The sequence below is a fragment of the Macaca fascicularis genome, chromosome 16, assembly GCF_037993035.2.
Source record: "Macaca fascicularis isolate 582-1 chromosome 16, T2T-MFA8v1.1".
NCBI classification, from domain to species: Eukaryota; Metazoa; Chordata; class Mammalia; order Primates; family Cercopithecidae; genus Macaca; species Macaca fascicularis.
In genome coordinates this window covers 63,725,743-63,740,366 of record NC_088390.1, presented here as the reverse complement: position 1 = coordinate 63,740,366, position 14,624 = coordinate 63,725,743, and the positions used below count along the sequence as shown (strand labels likewise).

General features: G+C 59.7%; 2 protein-coding genes and 1 long non-coding RNA gene across 17 annotated transcripts; 2 read left to right on the top strand and 1 right to left on the bottom strand.

Annotated features, from left to right (window-relative positions):
• Nucleotides 1–152: 152 nt before the first annotated feature.
• Nucleotides 153–2,671, bottom strand: LOC141408821 (uncharacterized). Of its 2 annotated transcripts, none has more exons than XR_012425867.1 (2): nt 1,960–2,671; nt 153–331 (listed from the first exon to the last, which is right to left on the bottom strand). It is a non-coding gene; the product is annotated as an uncharacterized lncRNA (long non-coding RNA). The 2 variants fall into 2 exon arrangements; XR_012425866.1 differs by having other exon boundaries at nt 1,894–2,030.
• Nucleotides 481–2,927, top strand: CCR10 (C-C motif chemokine receptor 10). The gene is made up of 2 exons (XM_005584278.5): nt 481–524; nt 1,720–2,927. Exons 1-2 carry the CDS (start codon nt 501–503, stop codon nt 2,782–2,784), a joined length of 1,089 nt encoding a protein of 362 aa, XP_005584335.1. The 5' UTR covers nt 481–500; the 3' UTR covers nt 2,785–2,927.
• A 2,401-nt stretch (nt 2,928–5,328) lies between these two features.
• On the top strand, nt 5,329–14,068 carry PLEKHH3 (pleckstrin homology, MyTH4 and FERM domain containing H3). Of its 14 annotated transcripts, none has more exons than XR_010581888.2 (13): nt 5,329–5,921; nt 7,898–7,953; nt 8,294–8,373; nt 8,473–8,664; nt 8,751–8,908; nt 9,017–9,137; nt 9,919–10,225; nt 10,749–10,956; nt 11,184–11,311; nt 11,608–11,740; nt 11,907–12,340; nt 12,657–12,848; nt 13,677–14,068. XR_010581888.2 is itself a non-coding variant. In XM_045374805.3 (13 exons), the coding sequence occupies exons 1-13, from the start codon at nt 5,760–5,762 to the stop codon at nt 13,851–13,853; spliced, it is 2,373 nt and encodes a 790-aa protein (XP_045230740.1). In that variant the 5' UTR covers nt 5,329–5,759; the 3' UTR covers nt 13,854–14,068. The 14 variants fall into 14 exon arrangements, 9 of the variants coding, with proteins under 9 accessions (XP_045230740.1, XP_045230738.1, XP_073875770.1 ...); XR_010581887.2 differs by having other exon boundaries at nt 11,184–11,320; XR_012425863.1 differs by having other exon boundaries at nt 10,749–11,038; nt 11,465–11,740.
• The last annotated feature ends 556 nt before the right edge of the window (nt 14,069–14,624 follow it).

Here is a 14,624-nt window from a genome sequence, read left to right as displayed (position 1 = left end):
CAATGGAATGAAGGGTAAGTAAACATTTCTGAAGGCAAATTAAGCTCTAGGAGTGGTGCTGGGCACTATGAATTTAGGATTTTTGCTTTACTCCACTTTGCAGATGAAAAACCTCAGGCTCAGAGAGGTCAAGAAACTGAGTCAATATCATACAGCAAACGATTATATTCTGAAGCCCATTCTTTCTTCACTGACAGAGTAAAGACAGTAAATTATTTTTTTCTTTCTTTCATTCTTTTTTCTTTCCTTCCTTTTCTTTCTTTCTTCCTTTCTTTCTTCCTTCCTTCCTTTCTTCCTTTCTTCTTTCTTTTTTTTTCATAAAATCCAGATCCTGCACAAGAGAGTAAAGTCTTTTGGAGGATGTGGAATGGGAAAGTGACCCCCTAGACCCTAATCCCCACCTCCCTCTCGGCCCCTCTCCCCGCCTCTTCCTTCCTGTCCCTCTAGTAGTTTAACTTCTACCCCCTGTGGCTATACCTCAGAAACCTGTGTAGCCAGAGATGGGAACGGAGGCCACAGAGCAGGTGGGAGTGGGGGCAGGGAGGGGGAGAAGGGTTACAGAGAGGGAGGAAACAGGGAAGGAATGGGATTCTCCACCTGGCAATAGGCCTCTGCCATCCTATGGCTTATTGGGGATTCTTGGCACTATCTCAGACTAGGAGTCCTCCAGATAAATGGGCTGGTGGTGTGAGGCTGGGGTTGTGGGACGGGGACTAGGGCTGAGGGGAAAGGCAGGTTGAACCTAGAGGTCCAGGGTCCCACCTGGGCCCTGAAAACCTGAGTCCCAACCCCGGAGACCCCCTTGGCATGAGTGGTTCAGTGTGCTGGTATTGGAGGTAGAGGGAAGGTGGGTAGGGAAGGGAAAGAAGACAAACAGAAACCCACCCCAGACCGAGGTTGGAGTGCAGGGCTCAGGTCTGAGAAAAAGCCTGCATATGGGCATTATTCCAGGAGAGGGCGCTGCAAAGGGAACTGAAGCTCTAGGATTTATTAATAATACAACTCTGGGCTGGGTCCGGTAGCTCAGGCCTGTAATCCCAGGACTTTGGGAGGCCGAGGTGGGTGGATCACCTGAGGCCAGGAGTTCAAGACCAGCCTGGCCAACATGGTGAAACCCCATCTCTACTAAAAATACAAAAATTAGCTGGGCGTGGTGGTGGGCGTCTGTAGTGGGGCGTCTGTAGTCCCACCTACTCGGGAGGCTGAGGCAGGAGAATCGCTTGAACCTGGGAGGCAGAGATTGCAGTGAATCGAGATTGTGCCACTGCAATCCAGCCTGGGCGACAGAGCAAGGCTCTGTCTCCAAAAATAATAATAATAAATATAACAATAATACAAACTCTGTATTATGGTCTTTGGAGAACACAAGTTCTCCCCAGCCATTATCTTCCGTATTGCCATCTTCACAGCAAATCTTGAGAGGTCGGCTGGTCAGGATTTATAATCTCAACATTACATGTTAGGTAACTGAGGTCTAGAAAGAGCAAGTGACTTGCTCAAGGTCACCCAGAAAGCTGGAAGCAGAGATAGGAGGAGTGCAAGAGAAGCCTAGGCCTGCTGAAGGTGTGCTAGGAAGAGTCTGGAGAAGAGCTTATGTCTCTCCGTGTACTGTTACATCTGACCACACAGGAGCTCTCAGCTTGGAAGGCATGTGTGGGCAGGGGAGTGGTGTGGTCAGATGTGTCTCATAAGATCCCGCCTCTCATTTGACCCTCCCAGGTCTCCTGGGGCCATTACTCTGGGGATGAAGAGGAGGCATACTCGGCTGAGCCGCTGCCAGAGCTTTGCTACAAGGCCGATGTCCAGGCCTTCAGCCGGGCCTTCCAACCCAGTGTCTCCCTGACCGTGGCTGCGCTGGGTCTGGCCGGCAATGGCCTGGTCCTGGCCACCCACCTAGCAGCCCGGCGTGCAGCGCGCTCGCCCACCTCCGCCCACCTGCTCCAGCTGGCCCTGGCCGACCTCTTGCTGGCCCTGACTCTGCCCTTCGCGGCAGCAGGGGCTCTTCAGGGCTGGAGTCTGGGAAGTGCCACCTGCCGCACCATCTCTGGCCTCTACTCGGCCTCCTTCCACGCCGGCTTCCTCTTCCTGGCCTGTATCAGCGCCGACCGCTACGTGGCCATAGCGCGAGCGCTCCCAGCAGGGCCGCGGCCCTCCACTCCCGGCCGCGCACACTTGGTCTCTGTCATTGTGTGGCTGCTGTCGCTGCTCCTGGCGCTGCCTGCGCTCCTCTTCAGCCGGGACGGGCAGCGGGAAGGCCAACGACGCTGTCGTCTCATTTTCCCCGAGGGCCTCACGCAGACGGTGAAGGGGGCGAGCGCCGTGGCGCAGGTGGCCCTGGGCTTCGCGCTGCCGCTGGGCGTCATGGTAGCCTGCTACGCGCTCCTGGGCCGCACGCTGCTGGCCGCCAGGGGGCCCGAGCGCCGGCGTGCGCTGCGCGTCGTGGTGGCTCTGGTGGCGGCCTTCGTGGTGCTGCAGCTGCCCTACAGCCTCGCCCTGCTGCTGGATACGGCCGATCTACTGGCTGCGCGCGAGCGGAGCTGCCCTGCCAGCAAACGCAAGGATGTCGCACTGCTGGTGACCAGCGGCTTGGCCCTCGCCCGCTGCGGCCTCAATCCAGTGCTCTACGCCTTCCTGGGTCTGCGCTTCCGCCAGGACCTGCGGAGGCTGCTACGGGGTGGGGGATGCCCCTCAGGGCCTCATCGCCGCCGCGGCTGCCCCCGCCGGCCCCGCCTTTCTTCCTGCTCAGCTCCCACGGAGACCCACAGTCTCTCCTGGGACAACTAGGGCTGCGAATCTAGAGGAGGGGGCAGGCTGAGGGTCGTGGGAAAGGGGAGTAGGTGGGGGGACACTGAGAAAGAGAGAGGGATCTAAAGGGACTACCTCTGTGCCTTGCCACATTAAATCGATAACATGGAAATTAGATGCAACCCAACAACTGTTACTATTTTTGAGTCACCGACTTGGAAGTGATTTGTGGCAGGGCAGAGCCGGTGGGTTAACATCCCGCCCCTGCCCGCCCCTCAACCCCAGCGCTTGGCTCTCTGAGTGGAAGACGCTTACGGCCTGGGTGGGGGTGGGGGGCTGCTGAGTCTGCTAAAGCTCTAGCCACTGACACTCCCTCCACCGTCACCCGGCCTCAGCCAACAGAGGTGAGGTGGGAAAGCTGCCAGGCAAGGAGGGGCGCGGGTTCCTCTTGCAATACCGTAAAGCAGAGCTTTCTAACAACTAGAGCGCTCTCCAGTAATGGCTGCCTTAGCAAATACGGAGTTCCCGCTATTGGAATGTTCAGACTGTCGTGGACGCTGTGGGCCTTTGCGTGGTGTGGGGGGAGGGGGGAGAGGGGCAAGAGATTCCCGTTTTGGGTGGGCATTTGGATTACATTACCACTTTACAATCCCTTCCTAGTGTCTGATGGAAGGAAAATGAAAAAACTAATTTTAAAAGTTGAGTTGAAGTTTTTCACCTTGAAGAAAAACCTAGGAGGGATTGCAATCTGCAAATTTCCGGAGTAGTTATCATGGGTGTGGTGGGGGTGAGGGATACTTGCTGTTCTCCATCTTCTCTGGGGACTGGGTCAGAGGAAATGCACTGAGCTGGCCGGAAAGAGAGAGGTTGGATATGGGAAAAAACTTCTCTGCAGGCAAGGGCCTGGGATCCAGACCGGGGAGATGGTTGTGGTATCTCTATTCCTAGGAAATCTCTCAGTACAGGCCACTCTCATCTGGAGAGAGGCCACAGCCGAGATGGCCTCTAAACCCGCTCGCATTGATTCCTGGTCTTTGTTTTACACAATCAAAACGGGCAGGATGGTGTTCACGTGCGACAGTTCTCGCGGTTTAATACCGGTCAGCAAAGCTGTACCCACCACTCCAGCCTGGAGTCTAGGGTCGAGAAGGGCGGGGCGTGGCGAGGAGGTCTCAAGGGAGGCGCTGGCCCGACGGCCCCGCCCGTCCCGCCCTGCCCCGCCCCTTCCCGCCCATCCCAGCCCAGCCCGGGCTAGCAGTCCTTCTCAGAGCCGCCGGCAGCAGCTGCGAAAAGAGGTCCCCTACGGCCTCTAGGGACCAGGATCCAGGGAAGACCCGGAGACGGCGCCGATCCTCAAAGGGTCCCCCATGCCAGCCACTGGGGACCGACCTGGAACCCCCCATCAGAGATCTCGGGAATCGCCGCTGAGTCAGCAACACGCGCGCGCGCCCGCGAAGGCCGCGGCCCCGCCCCGGCCGCCTAACGCCTGGGTTAACCCCTTCCTACACAGAACAGCAGGATATTCGCCCTAAGAGGCCTCCACTCTGTTCCGAGACCACAGAATTCCTTAGAATCTCAAGCCACTCTCCCCAGCTGAGTTCGGTGAGCTGTGAGCTCTATATTCGATTTTATTTCTGGCCTAGGTCTGCGCCTTCCCAGAGTGCCTGCCTCAACTGCTTCACCTCAAAAAGGAGATGAGGCCAAGTGCAGTGGCTCACACCTGTAATCCCAGCACTTTGGAAAGCCAAGCTGGGAGGATCGCTTGAGCCCAGGAGTTCGAGACCAGCCTAGGCAACATAGTGAGGCTCCATTTCTACAAAAAATAAATTTAAAAAATTAGCCAGGCATAGTGGTGTGCACCTGTAGTCCCAGCTCCTGGAGAGGCTGAGGTGGGAGGATCCCTTGAGCCCAGGAGTTCGAGGCTGTAGTAAACTATGATGGCTGTACCGCACCCCAGCCTGGGCGAAACAGCGAGACCCTGTGTGGAAGAAAAAAAAAAAAAAAAAAAGGACAGGGGAGAGCTGAATCAGACCCAGAAACTCGAGAAACTGGACTCCTCCCCAGACGTGGAGGGCCACCTCCAGAGCTACATCCTCTTAGTAGCCAAGGCGTTTCCCTTTCTCAGGGACCCTGAGACGAGACAGGGGTTCAGAGAGCGACAGTTGGGTTTTCCTCTGTCCTGTACCAAAGCTCCTCCCAGGGATTTTAATTTGTTGGTTGGTGAGCCAAGAGTTAAACCAAGGGCCTGAAGGCGGGCTTCCGTGACGTCACTAGCACCCCGCGTCTGACCTCAGAGACTAGGGCGTGGCTAACATCTTCTCGTCCCCTCCCTCCCTGTTTCCCCGCCCCTCCCTGCTGTCACCCAGCCAGGGGCACATGATGCAACCCACCGGGGTTTCAGCCGTCTGATTGGTAGCCGCGCCCGGCGCCAGGCACAGGGATTGGACAGAGGAGGCTGTGACGAAACCTGGACCCTGCCTAGTAAAGAAGGGAGGAGAGAAAGAAGAGAGAAGGGGGGGCCCCCGGGAGGGAGGGGGCTGGGGGGGCGGGGTCCCAGCTCTGTGCTCGCGCCCCCAGCGCGCCAGTCCCGGGGCTGCAGGGAGCGCAGCGCGCGCGGCCCGGGCCCCGGCCACCGGACGCCCTACCGGACACGACCCTCCCTGGAGCTTGGACAACTGCCCACCTCGGACGCTGCACCGGACACTGCCCCCCACAGGGCTGGACACTCCAACGGACACTACTTCCCAGCTCCGGACATTGCTCCCTCCTCTCCCGGGGCCCTGGACGCTTTTCCCCCTCCCCCCTCCGGGGGCCCAGACACTGAGCCCCCCTCAGCGTCTGGCTAGCGTCCCCTTGCACCCCAGCCCAGGACACTGCCTCCTCCCTGTGCTCTTCTCCCTCCTGCTCCTCCCACCTCATCTTTCCCCTGCTCGGGTCGGAGCCCCGCCAGTTCCTCCGACCCCCTGCTGCTCGGCCGCGGCTGCCCGCGCCCCCATCCCCGGCTCCTCGCCCGGATGCCTCTCCCCGGGGGACTGTGGTGGCTTCTCTGCTGCCGTCGAGGCTTCACTCTTCTGCACCGGGACTACGGGGACGGCGAGCTTAGCGGGGACGGGGACGAGGACGAGGACGAGGAAACCTTTGAGCTACGGACCCCGAGTCCAGCGGGCGGCGGGAGGGTAAGTCCCGGGGGTTCGGAACCTCGTCTCAATCACTCTGTCTGTAACCGGCCGTGGAACTCGCTCCAGCCTCCAGCCACACGCTGCGCGCTTGGCGAACTAGGGACGTAGGGGAGGTTTTTGCCTGGGGGCCAAAGCCCCCGGGAGCTCTCGGAGCAGCAGCCCTACTCGGGATGTGCCTGTGGGCCTCCCGCCGCAGGCTGGGCGCTGTCCACCTGCTGGGGGCCCTGAGGCAGGGGAGGCGTCACGCGTGGCCCGACCTGGCCCTGCCTCTCCCTTCCCCGCTGGGCCCGCGTCCCATCCCGTCTCCTTCCGCCTCCGCCAGCGCCGAGGAATGTGGCGAGGCCGGCTGGGCGGCTCGAACGCCTGGGTCCCCCTCCGCTCCCAGTTCGCAAGCGCTGAGGCCAGATGCGAGAGCTCCCGTTGCGGAGACCTGGGCGAGGGGGAGAAGTCATCCCAGGATTGGGGTCTGTGGCGGGGACCCCACGGAGAAGGAGGTGGGGGCTCTTTGAGGACCCCTCCTCATTACCCTGCCACTCAGGACAGAACTCTCGGCTTTCCCGGGTGAGGCTCCTGGGAAACCCCTGAGGGAATGGATGGTGAAGGACACTGGGCTGCTGCCTGATTTTGTCGAATCTCCCGTGGGGAAACGGAGGCACGATTGGTGTGGGAGACCTCCATCCCCTGACGTCTCCTCCCCCATCCCCCCTGCACACTGGCGGCCAGACTCCCGTGTGCTGTGGCCCAGGTCAGGCTCCCATCCCCCGCGCAGGGGTCCCCAGCAGGCCCAGTGGCTCGGTGCCCGGGTGGGGCGGGCTGCGCCGCCGGGGCCGGCGCCAGCACCTGGCGGAGGCGGAGGGTGGATAAATATAGAGGGGGGGAGGGAGGGAAGCAGGGCACTGCGATTAGGGGAGTTAGCCTAAGAGGGTGGTCAGTACCTGCCACATGTGGTGTGGCTGATAGCCCCACTCAGACCTTCCAGAAAATAGGTAGAGGTTCACATAGAAAAGGCGCAGGACCCAGGCGTCCCCAAGCTTCCCGCTTGGGCAGGGTCGGCTTTACCAGGCCATTGCCTCCCTCATGCTCCACCTCAACTCCCCCTTTCCCGGAGCCTGGGGACAGGTGTCCCTGGCCCCCTCCCCCACCTCCCCCTCTTGGCTCTAGCAGTCTGGGAGCAATATGAGGATGGCACGGTTCCCCGCCTGGCTGGCCTCCGGGTTGGGTTTGTGGCCTCTCTCAGACCCCAGTCTACAGTTGAAGTTCCAGGACAGGGGGAAGGGAGGGGGAGGGGGAGGGCAAAACCCTGAACTACACCTGCCTCCAGAGGGTGTGCCATTCCTCAGTCTGGCCGGCCCTTCCTAAGCCCCAGAAAAGGGGCAGGGTCTCTGCTCACGGTTGAGTCTCAGGAGAGTCTATGGGAGAATGTAAGACGCTTTTGGAGAAAGCCCTATACTGAAAGGGCCCCCTGCCCTTCATTCACCTCTGTGCCTACCACCTGTCCTGCCTTGGCCAGGGAGGCAGTGTGGGAGAAGGGAAAACGAGGAGGAGAGGGTGTCTTGGAGCCTGGCAGAGCGAGCTAACCTCTCCTTTTTCGAAGATGGGAAAACTAAGGCCCAGAGATGGAAAGAGACTTGCCCAAGGTTCCACAGTGAGTTAGTGGTGGAGCGGGAATTGGAACCCGGGTCTCCTGACTCTCTGCCCAGTGCTCTTTCCACCCGACCCTACCCTTGATTGTATCTTCAAAGGGTGACTGAGAGGAGCCTTGGCTCCTTAGCTCCTGCTGTTCTGGAGAGCTTGTCCTGTTGCGATAGGCGGGAGGGGCAAGCCCAGCGGCTCCAGCGCGCTCCACCCCAGTCACGACCCCACTCTGTGATTCCTTCCTCAATCCCCTGAGCAGCCCTGTCCTGAGGGCAGAAGGCACGAACCTTGCGCAGGAAGGGCTTTGACCCTAAGGGCTTCCCCGCCTGTCTCCCCAGGGTCCCCTGGAAGTGACACTGACTCAGCCGGTGAGGAGCGGGCCTGTCTCCAACAGGTGAGCTACGCCCCTACGTCCCATAGTCTCGGGACCCCAGCCTGTTCCCGGGACCCCCATCCTCACTGTCTCCTCTAGCGGTTGCGCAATAAGGGAGAGGCCCTACGCCGGACGCTGTGGTTTGGCTGGGGTCCCGGGGGGAGGTCCGACTGGGGGCGCGGGGAGAAAGAGGGGGGTCGGGGCTATTTCTGGTGCGAGGTCAGAATGGCCCAGCGGTTCCCACAGCCTGGGGGAGGGGTGCCCAGCTTGGGAGCAGACACCCTTGCGGTCTGGGGAGCCCCTACAGAGGAGCCCCCTAGAGGCAGAGTGGAGGCCCAACCCTCCCTCCCCTCTGGCCCAGGCTGCAGAGCTGGGAGGAAACTTGGAGCCTCATCCCGGAGAAAGGGCTGCCGGAGGACGACCCAGACATCGTTGTGAAAGGTAGAGACCCCCCTCAGTGCACTCTGGAGGTCCCCAATCCCAACCCTCCAGAGACTATGTGTCCTACTGATGTTCCTTCCCTCCCTCTCCTGCCCCCAGGTTGGCTGTACCGGGAGCCCCGCGGAGGAGGGGCGCGGCCCTGGCTGCCCCCGCGCCGAGCCTGGTTTGTGCTCACGCGAGACTCCTTGGATCAGTTCAGCAGTAGCGGGAAGGGGGCGCGGCGTCTCGGGAGCCTCGTGCTCACCAGCCTGTGCTCGGTGACTGGCCCAGAGCGCAGGCGTAAGGAGACAGGTGAGACCTCCTGGGGACTCTCTTACCTTCCTGGGCAGGGGCCCCAGCAGACCCTAATGGCCCTCTCCGGCCTCTCTTTTCCCCAGGTCTGTGGTCAGTGACTGTGTCTGGTCGGAAACACAGTGTCAGCCTCTGCTCCCCACGCCAGGCAGAGGCTGAGCGCTGGGGGGTGGCATTGCGGGAAGTGATTGCCTCCAAGGCACCCCTGGAGACCCCCACCCAGCTACTGCTCAGGGACATACAGGTAAGAGAGGACACCAGGGAGAGCCAGGAGAGTGGTGGACCCCAAAGCTTTCTCAGCTTGTGAGGAATTCCCTTCCTCATCAAGGTGACCCTCTCCCTGTTCCCCTAGGAAAGTTGCGGGGACCCAGAGGCAGTTGCCCTCATTTACCTCCGGAACCCGATTCTGAGACACACTAGTGGAGCCCTGTACGCCCCGCTCCTGCCCCTGCCCTACGGAGTCAGCGCCCCAGGTGAGTGGTCCCATGGCCCAAGTCCCCTGGATGGGATGGGGTGGATCAGAGGTAAGAATCTGAATCCCTTAACTGGCAGGGACCTAAGCATCCTTTAGGGGCCTGCCAGTTCCTCACTTTTCAAAGGATTAAGGTGAAACTGGAAGCTGGCCAGGGTGGAGGGGAGGAAGCCAGCACCCACAAAAGGGTCCTCTTTGACCACCTTCTCTATGGCTTTCATTCTGACTACTGATTTTCCTTCAGGAGTTTGTACATTCTCCTATTTTTTCATTATACTCTTGAGACCATGCCATATTACCTTTACAAGTGGTATAAAAGCTACCACTTTTGTAGAACGTGCTGGCCTCATCCAATTGTACTTCTCCCTAAATGGTTTAGTGACTGGCCCAGGTCCTAAAGTTAGAGGATTAAAGGGTGCTGGGAGAGGAACCCGGGTTTTCTGACTCCTAGTCCATCCTGTTTTCTGACCTATGGTGGTGAGCCTCAGTATCGAGTTACAGAATCTGGGGTGTGAATCTACAGCCCTTCAGCCGTCCCTCTCCCCAAGTCCAAATCCAGGCTTAGTGGGATTGGGAAGGGGATTCCTGGGAGGCAGAGGTTAAGAGTCTGGCTTCGTGGGACCACTGCTTTCCCTTCACTCTTCCTGTCGTTCGTACCCTCCTCTCCCTGCCACCCCATCCCCTTATATTCCCTCTGACTTTCCCCTGGTTCATACCTTCCTCCCAGGGCGCAGCTCTGTGTTCCCTTTCCAAACCGTCCCTCCGCCCCCACCCTCCCACAGGTCCGGGCTATGCACCCCTGCGCGAGGAGGCGGTGCGGCTGTTCTTGGCGCTGCAGGCGCTGGAGGGGGCGCGGCGCCCCGGGCCCTTGATGCAGGGTGTGCTCCAAACCTGCCGGGACTTGCCCGCGCTCCGGGATGAACTCTTCCTGCAGCTGGCTAAGCAGACCTCGGGCCCTGCAGGCCCCCCCGGGCTCCCGGCTACCCAAGACCCTGCGACCCTGCGGTACTGGCAACTCCTCACCTGCATGAGCTGCACCTTCCGGCCTGGGGGAGCTGTGCGGGGGCACCTCCTGGGGCACTTGGAGAGGTGAGAGGGGCGGGGCGGGGGTTACGGCCTAGGCGAGGTGCTACCGGGCTGGGAGAGAACGAAGGGTCTTTTGCAAAAGGCTTGGTAGGTAAAGAACCCAGTAATATATACAGTGCCTTTGTGGAAGACACAAGATCCTATCTCAGTTGTGAGCGGATGAATTACAATAAAACGCCCCCCTTGGGCTGAGGAATTATGAAAAGGCTGCTTTTCCTCGAGCTGATGCAGGCCAGCGCCAGGGCTTAGGAAAATGTAGTAAAGTGGCTGGATTTCGATTTCAGGTCGAAGGAAAATCACGCAGACTTTCGGAAGTGGTGGGAGCAGTTGGGAGAAAGCTGCCAGGGGACTTGAAAAGTAATTCAGCTCCATGCAAAGCACTGGGGATAGATTTAGAAGAGCCTTCAAAAACTTAAGTTGGGGCGGGGAGGAAATCGGCTAGATAAAATAAACTATAAGAGAAGAAGGCAAGAGGGAGGGGAAGAAAAGCCCTTGGAGTATTGATCCTTGGGTTCCTCCCAACCAGGACCGAGCAGGCACTCCCGGACTCGGAATTGGCGGAATATGCGCGCTTCATCCGGAAAGCGCTGGGCCGGACGCGCGGCCGAGAGCTGGTGCCCTCGCTGGCGGAGATTTCCGCGCTGAGCCAACGGCAGGAGCTGCTGTGTACCGTGCACTGTCCGGGGGCTGGTGCCTGTACTGTGGCCATCGACTCCCACACCACGGCGGGGGAGGTGAGGCCAGAGAAAGGCCCCATGACCTCCAACCCACCCTGCCAGCTTCTCACGCTTGTCTCACCCGCTTCCTGGACCCTAGGTTTGCCCCGAGTCTCAGATTATTTTGGTAAGGGAGGGAGTGGTGGTGACAGGACTAAGAGACCCCTTCTAATTGAATCAACCCCTCCCAGAATCCTGGCAAGACCCCTGAGTGGTCTGACTTTCCCCTCACTCTCCTCTTCTAGGTGGCTCGAGAGCTGGTGGGGCGGCTGGGCTTGGCCCGCAGCCGCAACGCATTCGCACTGTACGAGCAGCGAGGGACCCAGGAGCGAGCCCTGGCTGGGGGGACCCTCGTGGCCGACGTGCTCACCAGGTTTGAGAAGTAAATGTCCAGCCCCAGCCCTGCTCTCTATTAGCCCGTCCACTTCTCAGCTGAGGTCAGTCGCTAAGCGGACATTATCCAGCGCTTGCCCCTGGCCCTGCGCTGTGGTGTTCGCTGGTTTACAGACGGACCTGCCTGCCGCAGGTTTGCAGTCCGACTCCAGCCTCACATCCGCGGTGGGCTCCGCCCAGGCCCCGCCCCAAACATATGGACCCGCCCCCACCCCGAGCTGCCCTAGCTGTGCGGTCAGGCTTCTCCCTAGTGCGGCGTCCGCTCCTCTTCTGCAGCTTGGCCGCGGAGGAAGCTGGGTTGGAGGACTCGCCCGACTCCGGGTGGAGACTATGTCTGCGTCTTCACGGACCTCTGCACCCTGAGGGGCTGTCCCCAGACGGTCACGAACTGCCTTTCCTCTTTGAGCAGGTGAGGCTCTCCGGCGTTCACGCCTCCAAACAGACCCCCAAGCCTGAACCCCTGGTTTTCGGGCCATCTCATTACTATGGCAGCCCCGCGGAAGGCTTGACTGGAACCTAGACCTCCTCAGATTCCGAGAGGCGTTTTCGCCTGACGCCGGGTGCCTCCCCTGCAGGCTCACGCTCTGCTGCTGCGGGGCCGGCCGCCCCCACCCGACGACACGCTGCGCGCCCTGGCGGCGCTGCGCCTGCAGAGCCTGCACCGGGACTTCTCCCCGCGGGTGCCCCTGCCCCGCCTGGACCGCCTGCTCCCGCCCCCGGCCCCGCCGCGCGAAGACCCGCCCCGCCCGACCCCCAGGCCGCCCCCCTCCGCTGCCCTGCTGGCCGGGGCCCTCTGGAGCCCGGGCCTGGCCAAGAGGCGGGCGGAGCGGGCACGGCGCGGCGGGGCCGGCCGCATGGCGGGAAGCATGGCCCGCGAGGGAGGAGGCGGCGCCGGCACGGCAGCTGCAGTGCTGGGCGGCTGGAAGCGGCTGCGGGGCATGGGCCGAGCTGAGGCCATGGCCGCCTACCTGGCCCTGGCGGCGCAGTGTCCGGGGTTCGGCGCTGCTCGGTATGACGTTCTGGAGCTGAGCACGGTGAGGGGGAGAAGGGAGAAGGGGACTCTGGCGGCCCAAGCACCACACCTTTGCCCCAGAGCCACAGGTCCCACGGAGGGTCACGTCATTCCCCACATCCAGAACAGCCCACCTCAAACCCCAGGAGTCACCAGCCCTTGGGCCCTCACATCCCTGGAGCCTTAGCCCCCTCCACACACGTGCTGTGAATCAGGGGGATCAGGAAACTCCTGCTCACAGACACCCATCTCCCCCTACCAAAAATAACGCTGGACTCCTCCTTCCACCCTGACTCTGCCCCTGTGTCTGCAGGAGCCTGGTGGGGGTGCTCCACAGAAGCTATGCCTGGGCTTGGGAGCCAAGGCCATGTCTCTCTCCCGGCCGGGGGAGACAGAGCCCATCCACAGTGTCAGCTATGGCCATGTGGCCGCCTGCCAGCTAATGGGCCCCCACACTCTGGCCTTGAGGGTGGGAGAGAGCCAGCTCCTCCTGCAGAGCCCCCAGGTGAGTGGGAAGAGGAGTTGTGGGAGGAGGAGAGAAGGGAAGGGATGTCAGGAAACATTTTCGGAACACCAAGCATGGGCCAGGTAGAGTTCTAAGCACTGGGGATCCAGCAGTGATCACAGACAAGCTGAAGGAGCTTACACTAGAGTGGGGGAGTCAGACAATAAACAAGGAATCCCAGGCTATGAAGACAGTGAGAAATGCTACAAAGGAAAGAATGATGTGACAGGAAGTCAGAGAAGGGTTCTCAAAAACGGTGCCATTTAAGCTAGCCAGGGAAGACCTGGGGGAACAGCATTCCAGGTGGAAAGAATTGCAAGGCGGCCAGGTGCAGTGGCTTGTGCCTGTAATCCCAGCACTTTGGAAGGCCGGGGCAGGCGGATGACGAGGTCAGGAGGTCAAGACCATCCTGACCAACATGGTGAAACCCTGTCTCTACTAAAAATACAAAAATTAGCTGCGGGTGGTGGCGCACACCTGTAGTCTCAGCTACTCGGGAGGCTGAGGTAGAAGAATTGATTGAACCCGGGAGGCAGAGGTTGCAGTGAGCCGAGGCACTCCAGCCTGGCAACAGAGCAAGACTCCATCTCAACACCAACACCACCAAAAAAAAAAAAAAAAAAAAAGAATGTTAGAAGAGCAGAAAGAACCAAGTATGACTGGCACATAGAAATGAAGGAGACAGTGATGATAAGGAAGAAAAGGTTGCAGGGCCATAGCACGTAGGACCGTGGTGGGGAAACTGGAGCCCTAGAGCCTGGAGAAAGGATGAGAAAAAGAAGAGAACCTGGCAGCGCTTGTTGCACACTGACCTCTGCCCTCTCTTAGGTGGAAGAGATCATGCAGCTGGTGAATGCCTACTTGGCCAACCCCTCCCCCGAGAGGCCCTGCAGCAGCTCTTCTCGTCCATGCCAAGACCTGCCAGACACCTCCCCTCCCAGCCAGCACCCGGGCCTGGACGAGCCCCAGGGACAGTCTGGCTGCTTGGGGCAGCTGCAGGACTGAGCCTGCCAAGAGGTCACGACTTCCCTCCTGCCTCCAGCCTGGGCCAGGACTGCTCCGAGATTTGAGGGAAACATGGACCCTTTTGGCCCTGCAGGGACAGGGCACATCCCACACCCAAGGGCTACAATGGGTGTGGGCAATTTTCTAGTTTGTTTCTTAATTTATTTGTAGAAGAGAAGCAAAAAAAAAAAAAAAAAGTTTCTTATTTACACAAACCCTTCCTGTGGGAGTGTTATTCAGTGGGGCAAGTTAGAACCCCATAATGCAGAGCCCCGCCTCTGGGGACGCCCACACCCTGGGCTTTTACCAGGCTCTGGGGGAAGTCTGGACACCACAGCGCTTCACCCGCCTCCTCCTTGACCTTCCAGACTTAACCTCCTCCTGGCCATTATGCTGCCACAGGCTTGTGGGTGGAGCAGGCAAACAGGCCTCATTGGAAGCTGGCAGTTACTCACCCTCCCTTCTTCATTGAGTGGCATACGGATGGCCTCCTGGAATCCCTGAGGCTGGAGGGCAATGAATCATCAGATCTGGCACTGCCCATTTCTTACACTGGTGTCCAGTTCTGGGCCCATCATTAGTGTGCCTAATGCTTTGGGCCTAGAATGGAGAGAAGCTTGGGGCAGATAACAAACCCATGAATTTCTCTGGCACAGAAAAGTAACTCAGGATGTGCTCAGCCCTACTCTTGAATTCTGTTTCTACTAATCAGGTTAGGTTGAACTGGATTGAGTTCCTGGAACTCTCATGGCCCTGGGCACTGGGAATCTG

Coding starts and splice junctions, on each gene's coding strand:
- CCR10 (XM_005584278.5), top strand. CDS start 501: ATGGGAACGGAGGCCACAGAGCAG. Junction 525..1,719: donor GAACGGAGGCCACAGAGCAG/GTGGGAGTGGGG, acceptor TGACCCTCCCAG/GTCTCCTGGGGCCATTACTC.
- PLEKHH3 (XM_074019669.1), top strand. CDS start 5,760: ATGCCTCTCCCCGGGGGACTGTGGTGGCTTCTCTGCTGCCGTCGAGGC. Junction 11,039..11,183: donor ACCCGCTTCCTGGACCCTAG/GTTTGCCCCGAG, acceptor CTCCTCTTCTAG/GTGGCTCGAGAGCTGGTGGG. Junction 11,312..11,464: donor GTGGCCGACGTGCTCACCAG/GTTTGAGAAGTA, acceptor TGCCTGCCGCAG/GTTTGCAGTCCGACTCCAGC.